The sequence below is a fragment of the Myiozetetes cayanensis genome, unplaced genomic scaffold (assembly GCF_022539395.1).
Source record: "Myiozetetes cayanensis isolate MyiCay16 unplaced genomic scaffold, myiCay2020 scf12, whole genome shotgun sequence".
Lineage (NCBI taxonomy): Eukaryota > Metazoa > Chordata > Aves > Passeriformes > Tyrannidae > Myiozetetes > Myiozetetes cayanensis.
In genome coordinates this window covers 5,170,535-5,189,390 of record NW_026086826.1, presented here as the reverse complement: position 1 = coordinate 5,189,390, position 18,856 = coordinate 5,170,535, and the positions used below count along the sequence as shown (strand labels likewise).

The window sequence follows — 18,856 nt, the reverse complement described above, 5'->3', positions numbered from 1 at the left end:
CAGCATGCTCACATGTCCTGTTCAGTGCACATGTACTTCCCAATCCACCAGCACCGTCTCTTGAATTAGGGTTATCCTATTCCTTTATTGCTTCACCTGATGCACTTTAAAAAGGCAGTTCAACACAGCCCTCAGTGGATTTCAGTTATTTTTAGGATATTACTCCTATCTGCTCGTGCTGTGTCGAGCTACAGACCTGGTGGCAAGTTTCACCACCACCAACAGGCTTTCTGCAGCTAATGAAAAATAACTTGCTTTTTATCTGCAGAAAATAGCATCGCCTGGGTCTCACCATGGCAAATTATTTAATGGCCCTCCAAGCATTAAGTAGTCCTTCCCTGTCTATAGGGCTGTGTAAATCTCTTCCCAGCTCTTACCTTGCTGCATTGCTGAGCACCCTGACTTGCAAAGCAGAGCCACAAATTACAGCCATAGCTGTCCTGTCTCCTTCTAGGCAGGGAGCCAGAGTTCCACTTGTTTGCAGAGGAGGGAAGGCCACTGATCCCATCCCAGCACCTTGCACAGCACCCACAGAAGAACCCAGAGCATGATCCCAGCCCTCAACTGCCTTGCCCTCTGCCATCACCAGTGCCCTGGAGGCATGGTCAGGAAAAAGGGATCTACCAGAAGGAAATTGTGAAGTCAGGGGCTGGTTTTAAGATTTGATCACTAATAGAGTGGTTGGATTTTCTTTTCTTATGCAGGAAGAGTAGTGAAGGTTTAGTTGTTTTAATTGTAATATTCTTCTTGCTCCTATTTTATTTTCCCATGAAGGAAGAAACAAACCCCTCTGTTCTACCCCAGCTTCTCTTTACAGCAATATGACTAATGGACAGCAGTGAGAAGCATCTTCTCAAATTCTCCAGGAGGAACTGAACTATTTCTTTTTTTTTTTTTTTTTTTTGTGAACAACCTACTCAAGAAACACCCTTGGAGAAATGCGTTTCTTGAACCTTTTATCTTTGCAGTTACAATCTGACATCTCTCTCCTTCACCCATGTGATCTGGGTCAGGTTTGGCTTAGGTTTGGGGCACTTAGGTTCTTTCCAGCCAAGCCTATGAAGGCAAAAGACTTGGGAAGGTGATGAGAGAAGGCTTATTAAGGTGATAGAGGAAGGTGTTTGAGGCTGTGTATGTCCTGAGATCCCACTGGGTGTGGGAAGCAGCTGGCAGCCAGAAGGAAAGTCTCCAACCACAGAAGCAGAGCTGAAGCCATCACTGGCAGAGATCACTGCAGGTCACGGGTGAGGCAAGGCAGAAGGCAGCCCCCCAAAGAACGTGTCAGAGTGACCCAGTGTATGCAGAGCTGCTCACTTGCTGTGGGGCTGGAGCAAAAGCCATGGGAGAGCTTTTGCCTCGCTGCATGGCAGGAGCAGAACTGCAGGTCCCTGTGCTGCTGCTGCCCACACAGCTGCGGGCAGAGTTAAGGGGACAAGTGGGGATGGCAGAATCCCCGTGGCACAAACAGAGGACTGCCTTCATCCTGCAAAGGGGAAGATTTTCAGCCTGGATAAATGCAAAGCCCCCTATTCTGCCTGGCACAGTGGGTTTCCCTGAGACTCAGCCCATGCCTTACCGAAGGACCTTTTCCAATCCGTGAGCTGCCAGATCCCAGAGCAGAAGGGAGGACTGTTTGTTTAGACCTATGTGGGTTAGGCAGCTCAGACTTTATTCTTGCACTTTGATAGGTTCCTAAATGAAAATCCAGTAATATTTTAAGCAGAACGAGTTTTCCCATGAAAGTCATTTCTAAATCGCCCGGCTCATCCTACCTGTGGGCTGGATTCTCCATCCCCACTGGCCTAAGCACGGTGTAACATCACTGGTCCCAGTGCTGTTACTCCAGGAGCAGAGTCTGGCCCTGCCACAGAGAGCATCGCTGCTGCCTGCCTTTAATGAACATGTAAATAGGCGGGAGGCTTCGGAGCAGAGTAACCCTGCAGTCAGGAAGTTCTCCAAAGCAGCTCGGGAGAAATAATACTTTATTCCTGGCCGTGCAAATAACTGATAGGGACTGGCTAAGAAGGGTTCATGCAAATACTCCTGAATTAAGCTCCGTCTGAAGTTAGAAAGGAAAGATGATAAACACACCCGGCTTTAAAACTGCAAAATATGCTTTGCAGGCATGAAACCGGAGGAGTAACAAAACTATCTGACATCACATTAAACAGCGAAGCATTTCTTATTCTCAGGGATGCAGTTACCTAAACCAGAGTCCCATTAAAGATTCCTAACTATTATTTACATTTCCAAATCTTAAAACCATTAACAAAAGCCACTTAATTCAATTACTTTCCCTGAGCGCCGATGTTATGAGATTATTGTCACGAAGCCGAGTTTTGGCTCTGGGTTTCTCTTTTTTTCTTTCCTTAAATTCATTCCTCTTTTCTCCACGCCGAGTGCCTCCCCCCACCCCTGCCACCTCCCTGTCTTCCTCTCCCCCGATGTCATTGTGTAGAACTAATGGGGTAAACTGAAATGGTATCTGTCCTCATTGACAGGTTTATGAGAATTTAATAAAGCGTGGCGCGGATAAAATGAGATATTACAAGGCCACACAAAGCTGATTGACTTCTCCACGTCAGCATTTTTATTTGGTTATTTATTTATTTATTTTTCAACACAGGGGAGATCTTGCCAGTCCTTTGGTGGTGCTGGCCCGGGAGGGATTGAGAGGGGAAGGGAAGACATGGGCAATGGGAGGGACCGATCAATTGATTGATTTGTTTGCTGTGAGCATGGGCCACGGTGCTTTGTGGCTTTCCAATATCTCTTGGAAAACGACATGGCAAGAGTCAGAAAGGACCTCCCTGCCACTGCCTGTGCATGTCCCTGCCTCTTGAACCTCCACAGTGCCGGGGTGAACTCGCCAACAACAGCTTGGCCCAGGTGGGGGCCCGTCCTGTTCCATCGTGGGGGGCTGAACCAGGGACCAGCTGCTGGTTGTACAGGACACTGCAGAGACACTCGGCATGGATGGAGCAGGGGGGCCTTGGTGTGGGGCACTGCGTGTCCCTATAGAGATGACAGCTGTGGTGATGCTCAAATGGACCCCCACAGACCACCTGAGGACCCACCTCAGACACGGGGGTGTTTACACTGATTAACACAGACCAATCACAGCCTGCAGCAGGGCCCAGGAGGTCACCAAGAAGTGTCACCAACCAGATCTCTCTAGGCATGGTCCTCCTCCATGCCTCAGTTTCCCCTCCTGCCCGATGCCCACCCTGCATTGTGTAAACGTAAATTGAAGGTAACCCAGGGGGGCTGCACAGATCAGATCTCCCCCTGGGAAAATCAGCATGTATGCCTAAAGTGTGTTAGTTTCCATCCCACAGCAAATAGGGATAGCTGGAAACCTGGGCTGTGCAGTAACTGGCTGGCTGTCTCCCTCTCCTGGCCTCTTCAGAAAGCAGGGATCTCAGAAAAAAAAAGGGCAAGGGGAAGACGAAGGGAAAGAGGGAGGCAAGGTAAGGCAAGAAAAGGCAAGGAAAGAACTCAGTGTTTTAGTACTTTTTTTCCAGGCAAGGAAAAGCACAATGCCAGTGGCCAAGGAGGTTTGGGTTCAGCCCAGTCACACTCAGAGATGTACAAGGCCTCGGGACCCTGCTATGACTCAGGACCCACTTAAATCTTGACCCCACCCTATGGAAAAGCATCACTTTGGGGGGAAGACTGTCAGGATTAAACTTGGGGCTGCCGCTGTTAGCCTCAAACCTTGGACTGTGGGGCTCCAAACACAAATAATACTACCTGTTTTGCTGTCTCTGCAATGTGCATCCAGAGAGGGTGGAGATGCCCTTGCTCATTCAGTTTATTCCAATGTCAAGCACTGGAACAGGCTGCCCAGGGAAGTGGCTGAATCACAAAATCTGGAGGGATTTAAAAGATGTGTAGATGTGGCACTTCGGGATATGGTTTAGTGGTGGTTAAGACCTGGAGTCAGTGGCATCACAGGTCTTTTCCAATACAAACTATTCTATGACTCTACTAGAAGGTGCAGGCAGCCTGCCAGACTTGAGGCACAGTCCTGGTCATGGCAACAAACCCTGGCAGCAGAAGAGCTGCAGGTCTCTTGAGCACTGACAGCTCGCAGGATCAAGCCCTGCTGGGATGTCCTCCTTAGCAAAAACTGTCTGGCCCAAATGGACCAGCAGCAGAACTCCCAGCATCTTCAGACAGCAAAAAATCCACCTTGAATCAAAGCACTGCTCCCCACAAAAGCTCGGGCTGTTCCATCACCTAAGGGCCCGAAACGAGCTTTTTGCATCCTACAACACTCCTTGTAAGTTCAGAGCGTATAGAGCAGGGGTTTAGGATGCAAAAGCTTCCGAACGGGAAAATCCTGTAAGGACAGCAGCTCAATCCTGCTCTCTGGTGGCTGCAGCCGAAAGGCCGAAAGCATCCAGCAGCCTCTCGCTGCAGCAAGGAATGCTCACCTGGTGCTCCCCTTGGGCTGAAAAGGATCTTTGCTCTTTATTTATTGATTTAGCTCAAGGTTCAGCTCAGAAGGCAGCTGTGCTCAAGCAGATGGAGACCACAGAAGGTTTTAGATTCCCTGCTTGAGCAGAGCATGGGTCTATCACTGGAGAGGGCCCATGGGCTCCATAAAGGGGCTGCAACCCACCACCCTTCCTTTAAAAGCCCCTCCAAATCCTTGGTATCATGGCAAGCATCCTGCTGCTCTGCACAGAGTGCTCACAATCCCTGCAACAGCCTTTCCTGCCATGTCCCAGACTGCAAACATCCTCCCCCCTCTCCCAGTGTTACATGTCCCTTGAAGGGCCACAAGGTGGGGAGCGTTTCTTCTACATTTCCTCACCCCATCCCTGCTGAGATGAATCCATGCTCCCAGGTGCAGCACAGCAGGCTCTCCCAACGCACATGGCACGAGCAGATGTGCCTTGGGAACACCATCTCTACCATCCCCACCACCACCATCAGTCTCCCAGGTCTGGGCAACGACTGCCTGCAGCCCTAGGGTTGGTTTTATAGGTTCACCACACCATGAGGCAGCATCCTACGAAGACTGGACTCACCCCTTGATATTCTGAGGAGAGTTTAACCATCTTCTCCATACTGGATTCAACCTGTAAAGTTTAAAACACAGAAATTACCCCAGTTCTTCTCTCTGTGATACACAATAAAGGAAAAGATGAGGTGAAACTTGTCCCTCCATTCACCAGCTTTACTGTCCTGTCTCTGCTCTCACCTGCTCGAGCACCAGAGCTGCTCAGTGTGTATGTAAATCTGTGGCAGTACCCACAACAGCCCCCATCTCCTGCTCTCTTCCTCTGAGCAGACAGAGTAATTACAGTGCAGCAGTGCCAGCACAAGGCATTTCTGCTGATGAATGCACTCAATCTAAGCACAGTTTTATGTATCATTAATTCCTTTAGTGTTCAAAAAAATAACTTTTTTGATGGGAGATAATACTGTAATCACTCACAATTGCCAATAAAATTATCTTCATTCAGCTGTGTAAAACAACTACATGAGTAATTTTACTCACTTAAAATTTCTTTTCCTTTTTTTTTTTCATTTATTTTTTAATGCAAAACTGTTTAGTCTCAGACTGTTTTAATACAGGCACTACTAGAAATGTCCCCACACTCCCTCATTTATACAGAAAGGAGGTTTTCAGAGGCTGAAAATAGTTGCTTAATGTGTCTTGAGCAGTCTTAGGGATCTCCCAAAGGATCCCTCCCATCCTAGGGACCCCAGTGCTACGATCTCTTCAGCCATCCCATGCTCTCCATCAAGCTAGCAGGCAGCAGCTGGCAGGTGCACAGGGAGCAAGAGAGTTTGTGCAAGGGCAGGTTGCATGTGCAGGTTGCATGTGCAATCATGGTCCTCTTCTAGGTCAGTTCCTCCTCCACTCTGTTGGGAAACACGTGAAGCACTCCCTAATCTGCTTCAGAACAGAGTCCACAAGGCTGGCACAAACCATGTGTTCAGACTGACTGTGGTAACTCAGACACTCCAGCTTGAGGCAGATTTGGGAGCTACCAGTCCTCCCACTGACAGACCTCTGCAGCACAGGCAGTGGGGAGGACAAGCATCTTCTACGGGCAGAAGTGACTACAAAGCGAGCAACAGGAGTGTCACGGAGTGAACAACTTGTTTGAAACATGCAGTCTTCTTGCAGGGGCAAAAGGGATTTTTGACCCAGGTGACACTAGGTCTTGCCCAAGCTGCTGGGCAACCTTCTCTCAGGGGTTAAACTCCAGCTCTGAGAGGAGTTGCTTCACCTTTTTGCAGATCGTGTTGAGTAATCCCACTTCAGAGTCAGGAACCTGCAAGGAGAGGAGAAATGAAGCAAGAGGGACTGTTGGTTGTTTTAAGTGTAGCTTGGATCTTCTTCCAGAGGGCTAGATCCTGGTGACTGGCAGCTGGTGGCAGGAGCAGGTTGTTAACCACTGGGAAACAGTCTAAAAGCAGTGGGGTGAAATGGAAGATGAGAAGTGTAAAATTCCTGGGTGAACAGTGAACAATTTCTGATTTCCTCTTTGGAAATAAGGGGAGTGAATGAAATTAGCTGTGGGAGGCCAACAGGAGATGTTGCTTCCCTATAGGACACAGATGAACTGTGGATCTCCCTGCTGCAGGAGGCTGTGAGTGCCAGAATTGCATTGCATCACACAAAAAATATCTGTGTGAGCAGGCAGCTATTAGTCACTCTAACCTAAACTCTGGCTTGAGAGGCCACAGCATTCCGGACACTGGGAGACAGTGCTAAGGAAAACACTGTCGTGTGTTTGCCGTGCTCTTGGCACTGCTCTGGTGTCAGGTGAACAGGAACTGGCTGGTCCTTCAGCCCGAGCCGGTCTGGCTGACCGTGTGTGGTTTGTCACAGACAGAAGAAGACGCCTTTCTGCCCCTCCTTGGGTAACTGCAGGGTTACAGCATCCCTGGGGTGTGGTGGCACCCACCCAGTCACAGCTCTGTGGACACAGGGAGGTGTGTGGGCAACAGGGAAAGACGCCTTCGTGGATCCAGCTGATCCTTTCCTCTTGTCTTAGCCACAGGCTCCAGGCCTGCCAGGCAGTGGAGGAGGAGCAGGGGTAGGATCGATCCTCTATTCCAGCACCCCAAGATTCAAGCCCCTTTCTGCAGCAGCGTATGGGAAGCCCTATGGACATAACAGCAGAAAAGTTCACTTGCTTATCTGGCAAGGACACACCAGTGTCCCAGAGGGACACCAGGGTATCACTTTCTCCACAAGCCAGCAGTTGGCCCCCACCCCAGCCCACAAGGAGCAAGATCAGACCCGTTTTACCTCTCTTAGACAGTCCTAGGCACATCCTCCTGGACAGGACATTCCCAGCATATGCTGGAGCCCCCCATCCTCTGCTCTGTGCCACCCACTGGCCCTTCTCTGCTGGCAGCTGGGTCATAGCACAGATTCAGTGTGGTTTTTTGGATTTCCCATGCTCTGATTTAACTTCCTGGAGCTGGCCAGTGGCAGTAGAGACCCAAGCTTTACCACTGTCGTGCCTGAGACCTCAACCCCACTTATTCACTCCCAGACACTTCCCCAGGAAAGGGGAGAAAGAAAGCCTCTGGCAGCAGCTCCTGGCATAACACTCCCGTTTTGTTTCCTTCTCTTTCACAAGCTGAACTGCAAGAAGCTGAAAATTGCTCCTGCATGAAAGATTTCAAACAGGGTTTAAACTAGGGGGAAGAGGGTTGGAGAAGTTACTTTGTCTTCCACAAGAACTAGTTTTAACTTCTGTTTCTCCGAAGTTCCCCACCTGTCTTGCTCTGGTGTTAAAACACCTCAGGTGCACATGACTTTACAGCCTGCGAGGGATCAGCCCTGTTTTGGCACTGTGCTGCCACAAAGTGAGATCAGTGCAGCTGAGGGTGAGATCAGTGCAGGAGCCTGAAGCCCCCAGGGTGAGAAAGAAGGAAAGATGAGATAGGGATGACAGAATGACAGCATCTGCTCTCACCAACCTCGAGCTGATTACACGCTCCTGACTCAGTCCAAGAGCACCCCCACCAACCCAATCCCCTCACAGGTCCCTGTGAGTAGTCTGCAAGCATGGGACTGCAGCGTCCTTAGGAGTTTGCAATTACTGTGTAACCCTCTGAGTCCCACAGTGTGAAAAGGGAGGGGAGGGGGGAACCAACCCAGCAGGGAAAGCTGCCGTTCTTGCATGTAATTTCCTTGACCCAGATAACAGGCAGCTGATTATCCTCAGAGCAAGAAGCCGTAGGCCGCAAGTTCAGGGAGGGCTCAGTATTTCTGAGGTTTCCACACTGTTCAGCAAAGAGCCCCAGGACATGGTGTCCGTACAGCGCAGCAGTTCCTTCCGAGGGAGCCAGGCGCTGGCACAAGTGGCTCAAGTGCTGCCAGAGTAGCCCTAAGATCCTGAAGACTGAAGTAAAAAAAGCCAGAGGCCTGAGCAATAACACCAGGGAAATCAAGTCTGGGTGCATGTAACTCCATCATATTTTCTAGCTCAGCATCTGCCCGCTGGTGGGTTGGGCACATCTCATCCTGCTGGGAGGCAGAGAAAGTGAGGCAACATCCCAGATCCTTCCCAACAGGTTTTTCACAACCCTATAGGCAGTATTAAACTGGATAGCTAGAAATATTTGCTGACTAACTTTTGGGGTGGTGAAGTGTTTTTTTCAAGGATAAGACCCCGGGTGGGGCTGGTGACCAAAGAAATCATTCTTTGGACTTGCCCTCAAAACGAAGTCCAAGGCCGCCGAGAGCAGGGATGCCGGATTTCTTTTGTTGGAAGCCGCGGCGCTCAGCATAACGCAGGCACACCCATGCTCTGCCAGTGATAAGTGAGCTCCGCTGGGCACCGCCTGGGACGTTTATTGTTCCTTTTCCCCACACAGTTGCTTCGTTATAAGAAACGAAAAGGAGTCAGGTATCTCTGGGACTCCCCTCGCTGCTGCTTTGACGCTGCAAGCCAAGACTGCCCCCGGAGGGGGAGATCAAAGCCTCGCTTCAAGACGGAAAAACGGAGAAACCTTATCAGACAGAGACCACCCAGCACAGGGAGGGGCGAGCTGTCACCCGGGAACTTTGCCTGCTGCCGAACCGCCCGCCTCCCCGCCCGCGCCGCGCCCGCACAGCAGCAAACTGGTGAAATCCCTCTCCGGCTCGGAATCCTCCCCGGGTTTTGCCTCGCTCTCCGCACCGGCGGGCGGGTGCCCTTGGCCGGGCCGTGCGGGCGGTGCCGAGCGGGGCGGTCCCCGCGGGGCTCGGGGGGTCCCCGCCGCAGCCGTGCCATGCGGGTCCCGCTGCCCGCCCTGCTCGGCGGCTCGGCCGCCGCCCTCCTGCTGCTGCTGCTGCGATGGCGGCGGCGGCGGGGGCTCTGGAGGAAGGTGGCGGAGGCGCAGCAGCGGCAGGAGCGCAGCCTGGTGCGGATGGAGACGGCAGTGCAGCGCTTTCGGGAGCAGGTGAGCGCCGGGAGCCGGAATCCTCGCTCCCACGCCCCCGGTGGGTGGGCGAGCCGAGCCGCCTGTGCCCGGCGGGGGGCTGCTCACCTGGGCGCTTTTCCCATCGCACAGTCCCACCCCAGTGCCGTCCTCCCTGAGAGGTGCGGCTGCTCCCGCAGGGCTGGCCCGGCTGCCAAGCGGCATCCCGGCTCCTCATATGGACCCACGGGGATTCAGCGTTGTTATTTTTCCCTTTCTGGGTCGATGTGTGCGTGTAGCCGTCAGCATCGCAGCGGTCGCTGCTGTCGCGGGCGTGGGGAAGGAAGCGCTACCTGGGGCAGGGGGGGATAACGGGATAAACAGTCACCGGCAGCGAGGAACGGAAAATCCCTGCCTGAAAGCTTCCCGGCACCTTGGCCGTGGTGGGAGGCTCAGGCTGGTTGAGGAGGCAGCTGGAGGAGGCGAGAGGCGATGTGTTATCAGCAGGGGCCAAAGTGCAGCCGCAGCTGCAGGGAGGGAGGGATGCGTTGGTGCCCCGCGATCCCGTCAGGCAGCCCGGCCTCAGGCTGGAGCAGAGTCACTCGGGTTCAGAGTCCAGCTTGAGGGGAAAGGTTTGACACGTTTTTCATGATCTTTAGTGGGTGGTGAGGAAATTTCTGCTGACCCAAAAATGACCTGAGTGCTGCCAGCCAAGGGGCTCCCTGGTGTTTGCACTTCCCTGTAGGATATCTTGGCAGTGCCAGGAGAAGAGCTGGCTCCAGGTCCGAGTTTGTTCCTTCGTGTAACAATGTCTATAACCATGAGACCAGCTCCCACTCTATAATTCAGCAGAGAGCACTGCACTAAGATGTTCCCCCAGGCTTGGCCATGACCTGCCTGAACAAGGCTGTGTGAAAGGCTGAATTTTAAACAGCACGTGCTTGATGAGACTGCTCTGGCTAGGAAGCAAGCCTGAGAAAGCCTGGGCTAGTACTGGCCCTGCAGGTTTCACACCATGCTCGCTGGCATCAGGTAGAGCAGGATGTGGTCTTGAGGCAGATCTTACATTTAGCTACTGAATTGAAGGCATTTTTTTGTGTGTGGGTTACAAAGAGGACCAAGGAGAAAGCAACCCAGCAGCTGAAGTAGAGGTGTAACATTGCCTGTTCAACCTTTCCCATAGAATCCTTCCGTGAACGTAGTCTCCATCCTCTCTCTGCCTTTGCCGGAGCTGTCCAAGAAACTCCGTGATGGCTCCCTCCCTCTGGACCATGTCTTCTACTCCTACGTGGGCAAGGTGAGGAGCAGGGGTGGTGGGGCAGCATCTCACCCACAGTGGGGCTGGCTTTTTTTTTTTTTTTGAGAGACCCAGCACAAGGTTCAAACCTGGTTTAGATGCTGCTGAGCTGCCACTGCTCTCTGGTTAGTGAGCCCTTCTGTGCTTTTCTGTGAGGGAGGAGAGAGCTGGGCATCTGACTGCCATAGCTCTGAGCTTGCTTTGGAGCAAAAGCTAGCAGCAAACTCAGCATCTGGAGAGCCCATACCTTCCTAGGTGAGTCCACACCTTCCCTGGGCAGGTATTCCTGTAGGGAAGTTGCAGAGTGCTGCTATTGTCTCCCCTCCATCTCCAAATGCATTGGTAAACCTCATAAAGTCAGTGTTCATGTTCATTCTCTACTTTTCCCATAATGTCCTGGTCACCTCCTGTGTTCCCTCTTTGGGAGCATCATTTTTGCCACCCCAGAAGCTCAGTCAAGTCCATGGTATTCATCTGGGCTGAGTGCCTCCTTTCATCATGCACCAGCTGGTACTATGGCCCCCGCTGTGTCCAGAAATAATTTTGAAGTTTGGCATGAAAATGTCTTGAAAAGGAGCAGGAAGGGCTTCCCTGATACCTGATGGAAAAGGGGGAAGAGGCAGGTATCCTTTGCGGAACAGAAGGCCACTGTGCAGCGCTGCAGGCTGTGTCTCACCTGTGGGCTTTGCCTGCTTTCCCCAAGGCCATCCAAATCACCACAGAAACCAACTGCATCACGGAGTATCTGCAGGAAAGCGAGAACCAGCTCCGGAAAGCGAAGCTGACAGGGAAGCAAAGGTTTGCTCTACGGGGTGCCAGTCAGCATCAAAGACTCCATCGACTGCCAGGTACTGCCAGCTTGATTTTGCGTGTGTCCTGAGATCCATGTGGTTTGAAGTTTGGTGGCAGGGGGAGGTTTGACCTCAACATCTGGCTTGGCTCTGTCACAGCTGATGTGGGGTGGCCTGCCCTGTCAGGTGAGGGGGTTTGCTGTTCATATGAGCCAATAGAGAAGGCTGGTCAGATTTACTGTCAATGCACTAAGCAATGTGTGTGTGGTGGATGGGTTTTTGGAGGTGTGTGCATATGCTTAAATATATAGATAAAAATATGGGGGCAGGGGGAATTGCGCTCTTCCATTTGGAAACCTTGTTGTCCTGTGTTCCCAGGGTCATGATTCCACGATGGGTTTTATAAAATACCTCAACAAACCTGCAGCAGAGGACAGCGTGGTGGTGCAGGTGCTCAGGAGACAGGGGGCAATTCCATTTGTCAAAACCAATGTTCCCCAGTCCCTCATCAGGTAGGTGGGTGCTCCATTCTCTCAGCATCATGTTCATACTCCCTTCCTCATCTCGAGGGAGGGTTTCTGCCCAATCTCATTCTCATTTCCCTCTTCTTTTTATATAACAACACCTGGCCCCCATCCCTTATGTCTTTAAGTTTCACTTAAAAAAGTAAACACATTTACACTGAGGATGAAAATTAACTTTTGTTCCAAATGAAATAGAGAAGCAAAAGAGGACAAGGAGAGAAATTGTTGCTCTTGTTTCCTGTGCTGGGTATTTTTAAGTCACTTTATTTCTTTTTTTTAAATTATCCTCTCAGAGATGATCCTACAGTGCAAACACATATTCACGGAAGGGGAAGCTAGTTTAGCTAACAACCTCAAATTATCCTGCCCCCAAACATCCTGCTGTATCTGGCAAGACCACTCTTGGTGTCATTGATATGGGGTGAGCTCAGGTGTGCTCTGCTGGACAGCGTCCCTGCATCCTGCCACGTGAGCTCTGGCAAAGCTCCTCTCTGGGTGACTCTTGCCCAAGTCCTATGAAATGCCTTCCTCAAGGTGATGTGGCAACGACTGACCATGTTTGAAAAAAGCCACACAGACAGGTTGCCTCAGGGATTATCAGATTTTGTACGAGTTCCTGGGGAAGTCCGATGTCAAATATCACTGCAGTTGGCATTTGGCCTGTTCCCAAGCAGGGGCTCAGCTTTGGGTGTCCTGTGGCACTTGGGACTACCTGAACAAGGAGAGCTTTCTGGGAGGCTTAATGTATTTGTGCTGCCAGAGGTTCTCTCTGGGGAAGGCTTAGTGACACTGAAATTATTAGCTGTCAGTGAATCCAGGTCCTGGGACCACCAGGAAAAGGCTGGTGGTCTTCATGGGAGCTTTAAGAGGCTCCCTCAGACTAAGTGATGTCAATGTAACAGCTAGTGAATTACCCTTTTACCTTCTCAGGGTCTTTTTGTAGTGACTGGGCTCCACAGCAGCAGATACCTGCATTCCTCATTTGCAATCTCTCTCTCTCTGTTTAGCTATGACTGCAATAACTTAATCTTTGGTCAGACGCGCAACCCTCTGCTCTACACCAGAACCCCTGGAGGCTCCTCTGGTGGAGAAGGGGCACTTATAGGAGGTGGTGGGTCCATCTTGGGCATTGGGACGGATGTAGGAGGGAGCCTGCGTTTTCCTGCTGCCTTCTGCGGGATCTGTGCGCTCAAACCCACCGGGAACAGACTCAGGTACTGTGAGAAATGCAGTCTGTAGGTTGGGACCCACCCTACCAACCACTGTGCTGGGATGATCCTACTTCTGTGGGGAAAGGGGAAACTTGGGAGGAACTGGGAAGGGCTTGTTTATCACTTCTGCCTGGGCATTTTCTGGGGCTATATGGAAGGAAGCATTGGTTCTCCCAGAATGGAGATGGGGAATCTTCTCCATCCAGATGCTAAGGGGGTTGTTGTTCCTGACTGACAGGGCACTTGGGCCTAGGCTGGGGTCTCTCTTGGATTTCCCCTTGGCTCTTCCTTCTGCCAACCTTTGTATCTGCAATTTTAATTAATACTTGCTACTACTTAAAGCCTTTCTCTTCAACACAAAATACTCAGCTTCTGCATTGTGTGTGTCTCTTTTCTTTGCAGTAAAAGAGGAGTACAGGCTGGAGTTGTTGGGCAGAAGGCAGGTAGGAATTGACGGCTGTCTCCCAGGGAGGGCAGCAGGGCAGAGAAGAGAAGGACCCTCAGATGGCTATGAGGGACTTTCTCCAAGACCTGTAGATGCAAGCAGGTTCCCTTTCAGGGACTCTTTCAGAGAGCCACCATCATTTCTGAGAAACTGAAGTATACATGAGCCCAGAGGAGCAGTTCGGGTAACACATAAACCACAACACACTCTGTTAACCCACAGGTTGCTGCCTTGTCTGCCACTGCTTCGTGGGAGGTGGGATCAGCAGTCAAAGGGGGTGTTTAATGTTGTCCTTGTGCCGTGATTGACAAAGCTTTTTGTTTATTTGTTTTGCAAATTGTGAAATGGAGACGCCAGGGCACATATTGATGGATAACAGCTCTGGGTCCATAATGATGGATCTGCTGGTGGGAAGACACTTGCAGGCCTCCCCAGCCCAGTTCTTAAAGAGGAACTGTTACCAACATTAGACTAGGATGAAATGATTCCCAGAGATCCTGCCTCTGCAGAACATGCCCTTGAAAGACACCCAGCCATGAGTGCTCTGTTCTGGTCTCTTCCAGTGGCTGCAGCAGTGGGGCCGATGGCAAAAGATGTGGAGAGCCTGGCTCTGTGCATGCGGGCGCTCCTGTGCGAGGACATGTTCAGCCTGGACAGCACAGTGCCACCCCTTCCCTTCAATGAAGAGGTATGGGACCTCAGAGGGGCCAGAGGGCTCTGGGAAGAGCTCCCACCACTCAGGGTGAAAACACCCGACCTGTGGGTGGGCAGCGTGGGCGAGGGAAGTGCTGCTTTCCAGACCAGCCCCATGTCGCAGAGGTACTGCTGGCTGCACTGGTGTCCTTCCAGCTGGCCCTCTCCCTTGCTCTGCAGGTGTATTCCAGCACACAGCCCCTCCGCATAGGGTACTATGAGACCGATTTCTTCACCATGCCGAGCCCTGCCATGAGACGCGCCGTCCGGGAGACGAAGCAGCTCTTGGAGGAGGCCGGCCACACGGTAGGAGCCATGGGCTGCGTGGACATCAAGGGGCCAAGCTCATCCTCTGTCTTCTGACTCATCAGTTGTTGCTCAAAGGGAAAACATAATTTTCAGGGAAGGCCCGATGAGGTGGGGAGGACGTGGTGAGCTCATATACTGGAGGCTCTTGTGAGGGCTTGTCAGAAACTCCTCAACCCAGCTCAGCTCATTTTAAACCCTCGATGGCTTCTCTCACACAATTTCCTTGTGCCTCTGCCACTGATTCATTCCTCTCTTGTCCTTCCAGCTGGTGCCCTTTGAACTCACAAATGTGGACTACGTGATCTTTAACTTCTGCGTCAGGGGAATATTTTCAGATGGAGGCACCTCCTTTGTCGAGAAATTGTAAGTAATGCCTGGAGTGGTTTGGTAGGATTGGTGCCCATCTATAAAAATCCTCCCTAGGATCTGGCTATCATATGGATACACATAGCAGATCTACCAGATGTAGATAGCAGCTTACAGGCACTGGGATTTACTGGGGAGCTTAACATCAAGTAATTCAGCTGAACCTTGATTCTCTTTGGGATTGTTACTAGCTTTAACAAATGAAAGAAGACTGGGAGCTGACATCCTATAAATACTGTGAGAATCAGAATTGCCCAGTGGAATGGAGCAAACCTCTTTGTCACTTAGATATGCTGTTCAGAGGGGTTGGCTTGGGAAAGCTGATCTGCTGCGATTGCTTCCTATCACTGCTCAGCTAAACACTCCTTTCCCTTTCAGCAATGGGGAACTTGAGAAAGGCGGCTCGGCGATGTTCTTCTGGTTGGCAAAGTCACCACAGTGGCTGAAAACTCTCCTCTCCTGGATTGCCAAACCTTTCGTAAGGTCCATTTCTTTCTAGCGTAGACAGGGTTAAGCAGTATGTGGTGAATAACTTGTCTCCCGTTGCAATAAGGCTTTGTCATAGAGAAGTCTCTAGGCACTGCTTCCTGGCTGTGCTCAGACACATCTCCAAACTGGAGTAATGTTGTTTCTGTTTCTTCACTCCCCACTTTGGGGAAAATCCACAAGTCCTGCCTGACCACCGAGTAAACAGCTTGTATTTGTGACTGAGCTGTCTCAAGACACATCAGTTATTTGCCTTTTTTTTTTTTTCACTTTCTCCTTCTCAGGTACCTCGATTTTCAAGGATCATAGGAAATACGAAAGCAAAGTAAGTAAATCTGAGCCTGAGCAAGGGTGTGAAGATTTGGGTTTCTCTTTTGGAGAGCAGTGTTTGCTACATCAGGGACCCTGCCCCAGCTGCACGTGCCTGAGAGAATGCAAGGCAGAAAACACAAGAGTGGGAGCAAACTGAGAGCAGTTTGTGTCAGTGCCATAATCCTGCTGGGTTTGGGAAACTGTTGTAGTATTGAGGTGGGAATGAGAGCAGGGGCTCACAGCCTCTGACTTAGGAAGTGGGTGAAACCTGTGGGAATGAAATACGGTGTTTGCTTCAGCACTGGTTAATGCATCCGTCATGCCATAGGCTGGGGACTCTATAAGGCAGAAAAAAGGTGTATGCACAGGGAAGGAGGCTTGCTCTGCAATGTCAGTGTTGGGCAGTTAGAGATAAAAAAGGACTCAAATTGTATAGTTGAGAGGGTGTACTAAAGTCCTCTCTTCCCTTGGCTGCAGCTCCAGGGGCAGAGGTAACCTGTGCCCATCTGCTTTTTGCTGCTCTTCCCTTCCTCCAAAGATGCTCTTTGCAACACCTTGTGATGCCTTTAATTGTTTTTTTTTCCTTTTTCAGCACTGTGTCTGATGTCTGGAGTCTACATCATGAAATTGAGGTAAATTATTGCAATTTGGGGTTAGACAGTTTTTGTTTGATTTTTTTTTTTGGGGAAGAGGCAGATTCAGCGCCCACCAAGGTTAGGAGGTGATCAGTGATGTAAGGTAGGAACATGTCACTCCTCAACAGATCTCACTTGGATGTGCAAGTCCTCAGCACATTTAAAGATTAGGACGACATGTAGATAAGTTCATGGTTCTGAATCAGGCCTGTGTTTTTTACACCTACACTTCAAAAACATAGGTCATCACCTGCAGCAGACTTGCCTTTGTTTCCATTCTTGTGTCCTGGAGACCCGTCACCATGTCTCAGGTCACCATGTGCCCCTGCACTCAGTCTTTTCCCACCTGCAGTTTACCAGGGAGAGGGTGCTTTGTATGCTGGGTGGGCTGTTGGCCAGGCAGCAGAAGGTTGCTGGATTTTAGCAGAACCAGGCCTGTTGTAGCCTGTTGGCTGATCCCAGGCAAGGGCCAAGAGCCTGGCTGGATGCCCAAGGAGAGCCTCAACCAGCAGCCATGGCACGGCACATCCACCCCACTGACCACCAGCACATTTCCTCCTCAGGACTTTTGCCACCAGTTCATTGCCCAGTGGAAGAAGCTGAATTTGGATGTCATGCTCTGTCCCATGCTGGGCCCGGCCCTCCACATCGGCTACCCTGGGAAGCTCTCAGGTAGGACTGCCTCCAGCATGCTCCTGCTGTGGCACTCCACCAGTATCCATGAGGAGTGTTCCTCCTCCCCTCACATCCCCAGGGCGCTGGCCAGCATTGGGAAGAGCTCGTCTCTTGGGACAGACAGCTGCAGTCCCAGCCCATGGGGTACTCCCAGGACAACACTCCTGGTTCATGTGGGAGCTAAAGGGATGGTTTCTGTCCCTCAGCCCTTGAGTTCCCAGAGCAAGTGCCCTGTTTGGTGGAAGCTGACGTACACCAAGGGGGGTGAAGGCTTTCCCTGTGTCAGGCTGGCACTGTGAGCTCCCCCTCTCCCCCAGTGGCAGTCAGCTACACCATGCTCTACAATGCCTTGGACTTCCCCGCTGGCGTGGTCCCTGTGACGACGGTGACGGATGAGGATGAGGATGAGCTGAAGGACTACAAGGGCTACTATCGGGATTGGTGGGACCGGACCCTGGCAAAGGTGAGTGGTGCCAGGTTCCCTGGGGGCAGGGGCACCCCCATCCCTTCCCCAGACGTCCTCATGGCCTCTCCCCCTCTGTGTGTGCCACAGGCTTTTGGTGGCAATGTGGGGATGCCCGTGGCCGTGCAGTGCGTGGCCTTGCCGTGGCAGGAGGAGCTGTGCCTGCGGTTCATGAAGGAGGTGGAGACACTCGCTCTGAAGAAGAACAGTTTCGTCTGAGACCCACGGGCTCGCTTGGAGCAGGATCCCAGCTGACATCAGCGTGGGCCATCCTTTGGTCTGACCCACAAGGACTCGTGTTCCCCTCAGTGAGGATGTGGTGATGGCTGGGATTGCTCCTGTCTTTGGCGTGCAAGGGGAAGGCAAGATGAGCTCGGCAGTGGTGGAGTTGTCCAGTCATTGTCCTAATACAGTCCTTTTTATTATCTGAGTCTGTTCTTTCAGATCTGTGTTTGTGGGGGTTGGGGTGGATTTTAATAGCCCTCTCAACACCCCGCAGGGAAACACAGGAACACAATCTTTCTCTTACAAATGGGGAAACCGAGGCACAGGGACTGGTTTTGTAAGAGATGCTTGGGCTCCTACTTGGAGTGCTGTAGGAACAGGCATTTTCCCCTCTGTTCTCAGCTTCCTCAGGATGAAATCTGGTGTTTTCCCTACCACAGACCAGCAATCTGAAGAGAAAGCAGACTCTGGCAAGCAAGGAGGGAGCTGGCCCACTTCCCACAGCACAGTGCTGCTGGCACCCTGCACACCACGAAGGAGAAATCAATAGAATCACAGAATGGTTTGGGTTGGAGGGGACCTTAGAGATCACCTAGTTCCACCTCCCCTGCCTCAGACTGGGACACCTTCCACTAGACCAGGTTGCTCAGAGGCCCATCCAACCTGGCCTTGAACACTTCAAGGGATGAGGCATCCACAGATCTGGGCACCCTATTCCAGTGTCTCACCACCCTCGCAGTAAAGAATTTCTTCCTTACATCTTATCTAAACCCACACCCTTTCAGTTTGACGCCTGTATTGAGCAGCGTGCCAGGGTCGGATGGATGGCAGACAGCCTGCCCTGCACACCTTCTCCTCCCCTTTGGCCCATACCAGGATTTCCAGCAGGGTTTTCCAGCCACTGGCACCGGGATTGGCAGGACCGACTGCTCCCGGCAGGTTTCCAAGAGTGTTCCAGAAAGGAATGCCACAATGCAAAAGTGTTTTCCCAATGCAGGAATGTCAAAAGCAGATGGTAACAAAGCTCTGGCAGGATTAAT

At 51.4% G+C, this 18,856-nt stretch overlaps 1 protein-coding gene across 1 annotated transcript; it reads left to right on the top strand.

The window, feature by feature from the left end:
* Nucleotides 1–9,240: 9,240 nt before the first annotated feature.
* Nucleotides 9,241–18,021, top strand: LOC126635638 (fatty-acid amide hydrolase 1-like). The gene is given in 16 exon segments (XM_050307059.1): nucleotides 9,241–9,426; nucleotides 10,568–10,681; nucleotides 11,385–11,465; nucleotides 11,467–11,529; nucleotides 11,851–11,984; nucleotides 13,004–13,210; nucleotides 13,610–13,650; nucleotides 14,216–14,340; nucleotides 14,526–14,651; nucleotides 14,920–15,017; nucleotides 15,399–15,498; nucleotides 15,791–15,831; nucleotides 16,411–16,450; nucleotides 17,017–17,125; nucleotides 17,446–17,591; nucleotides 17,682–18,021. Coding segments are annotated over 16 exon segments (1,725 nt in total). The 5' UTR covers nucleotides 9,241–9,255; the 3' UTR covers nucleotides 17,811–18,021.
* Nucleotides 18,022–18,856: the final 835 nt, after the last annotated feature.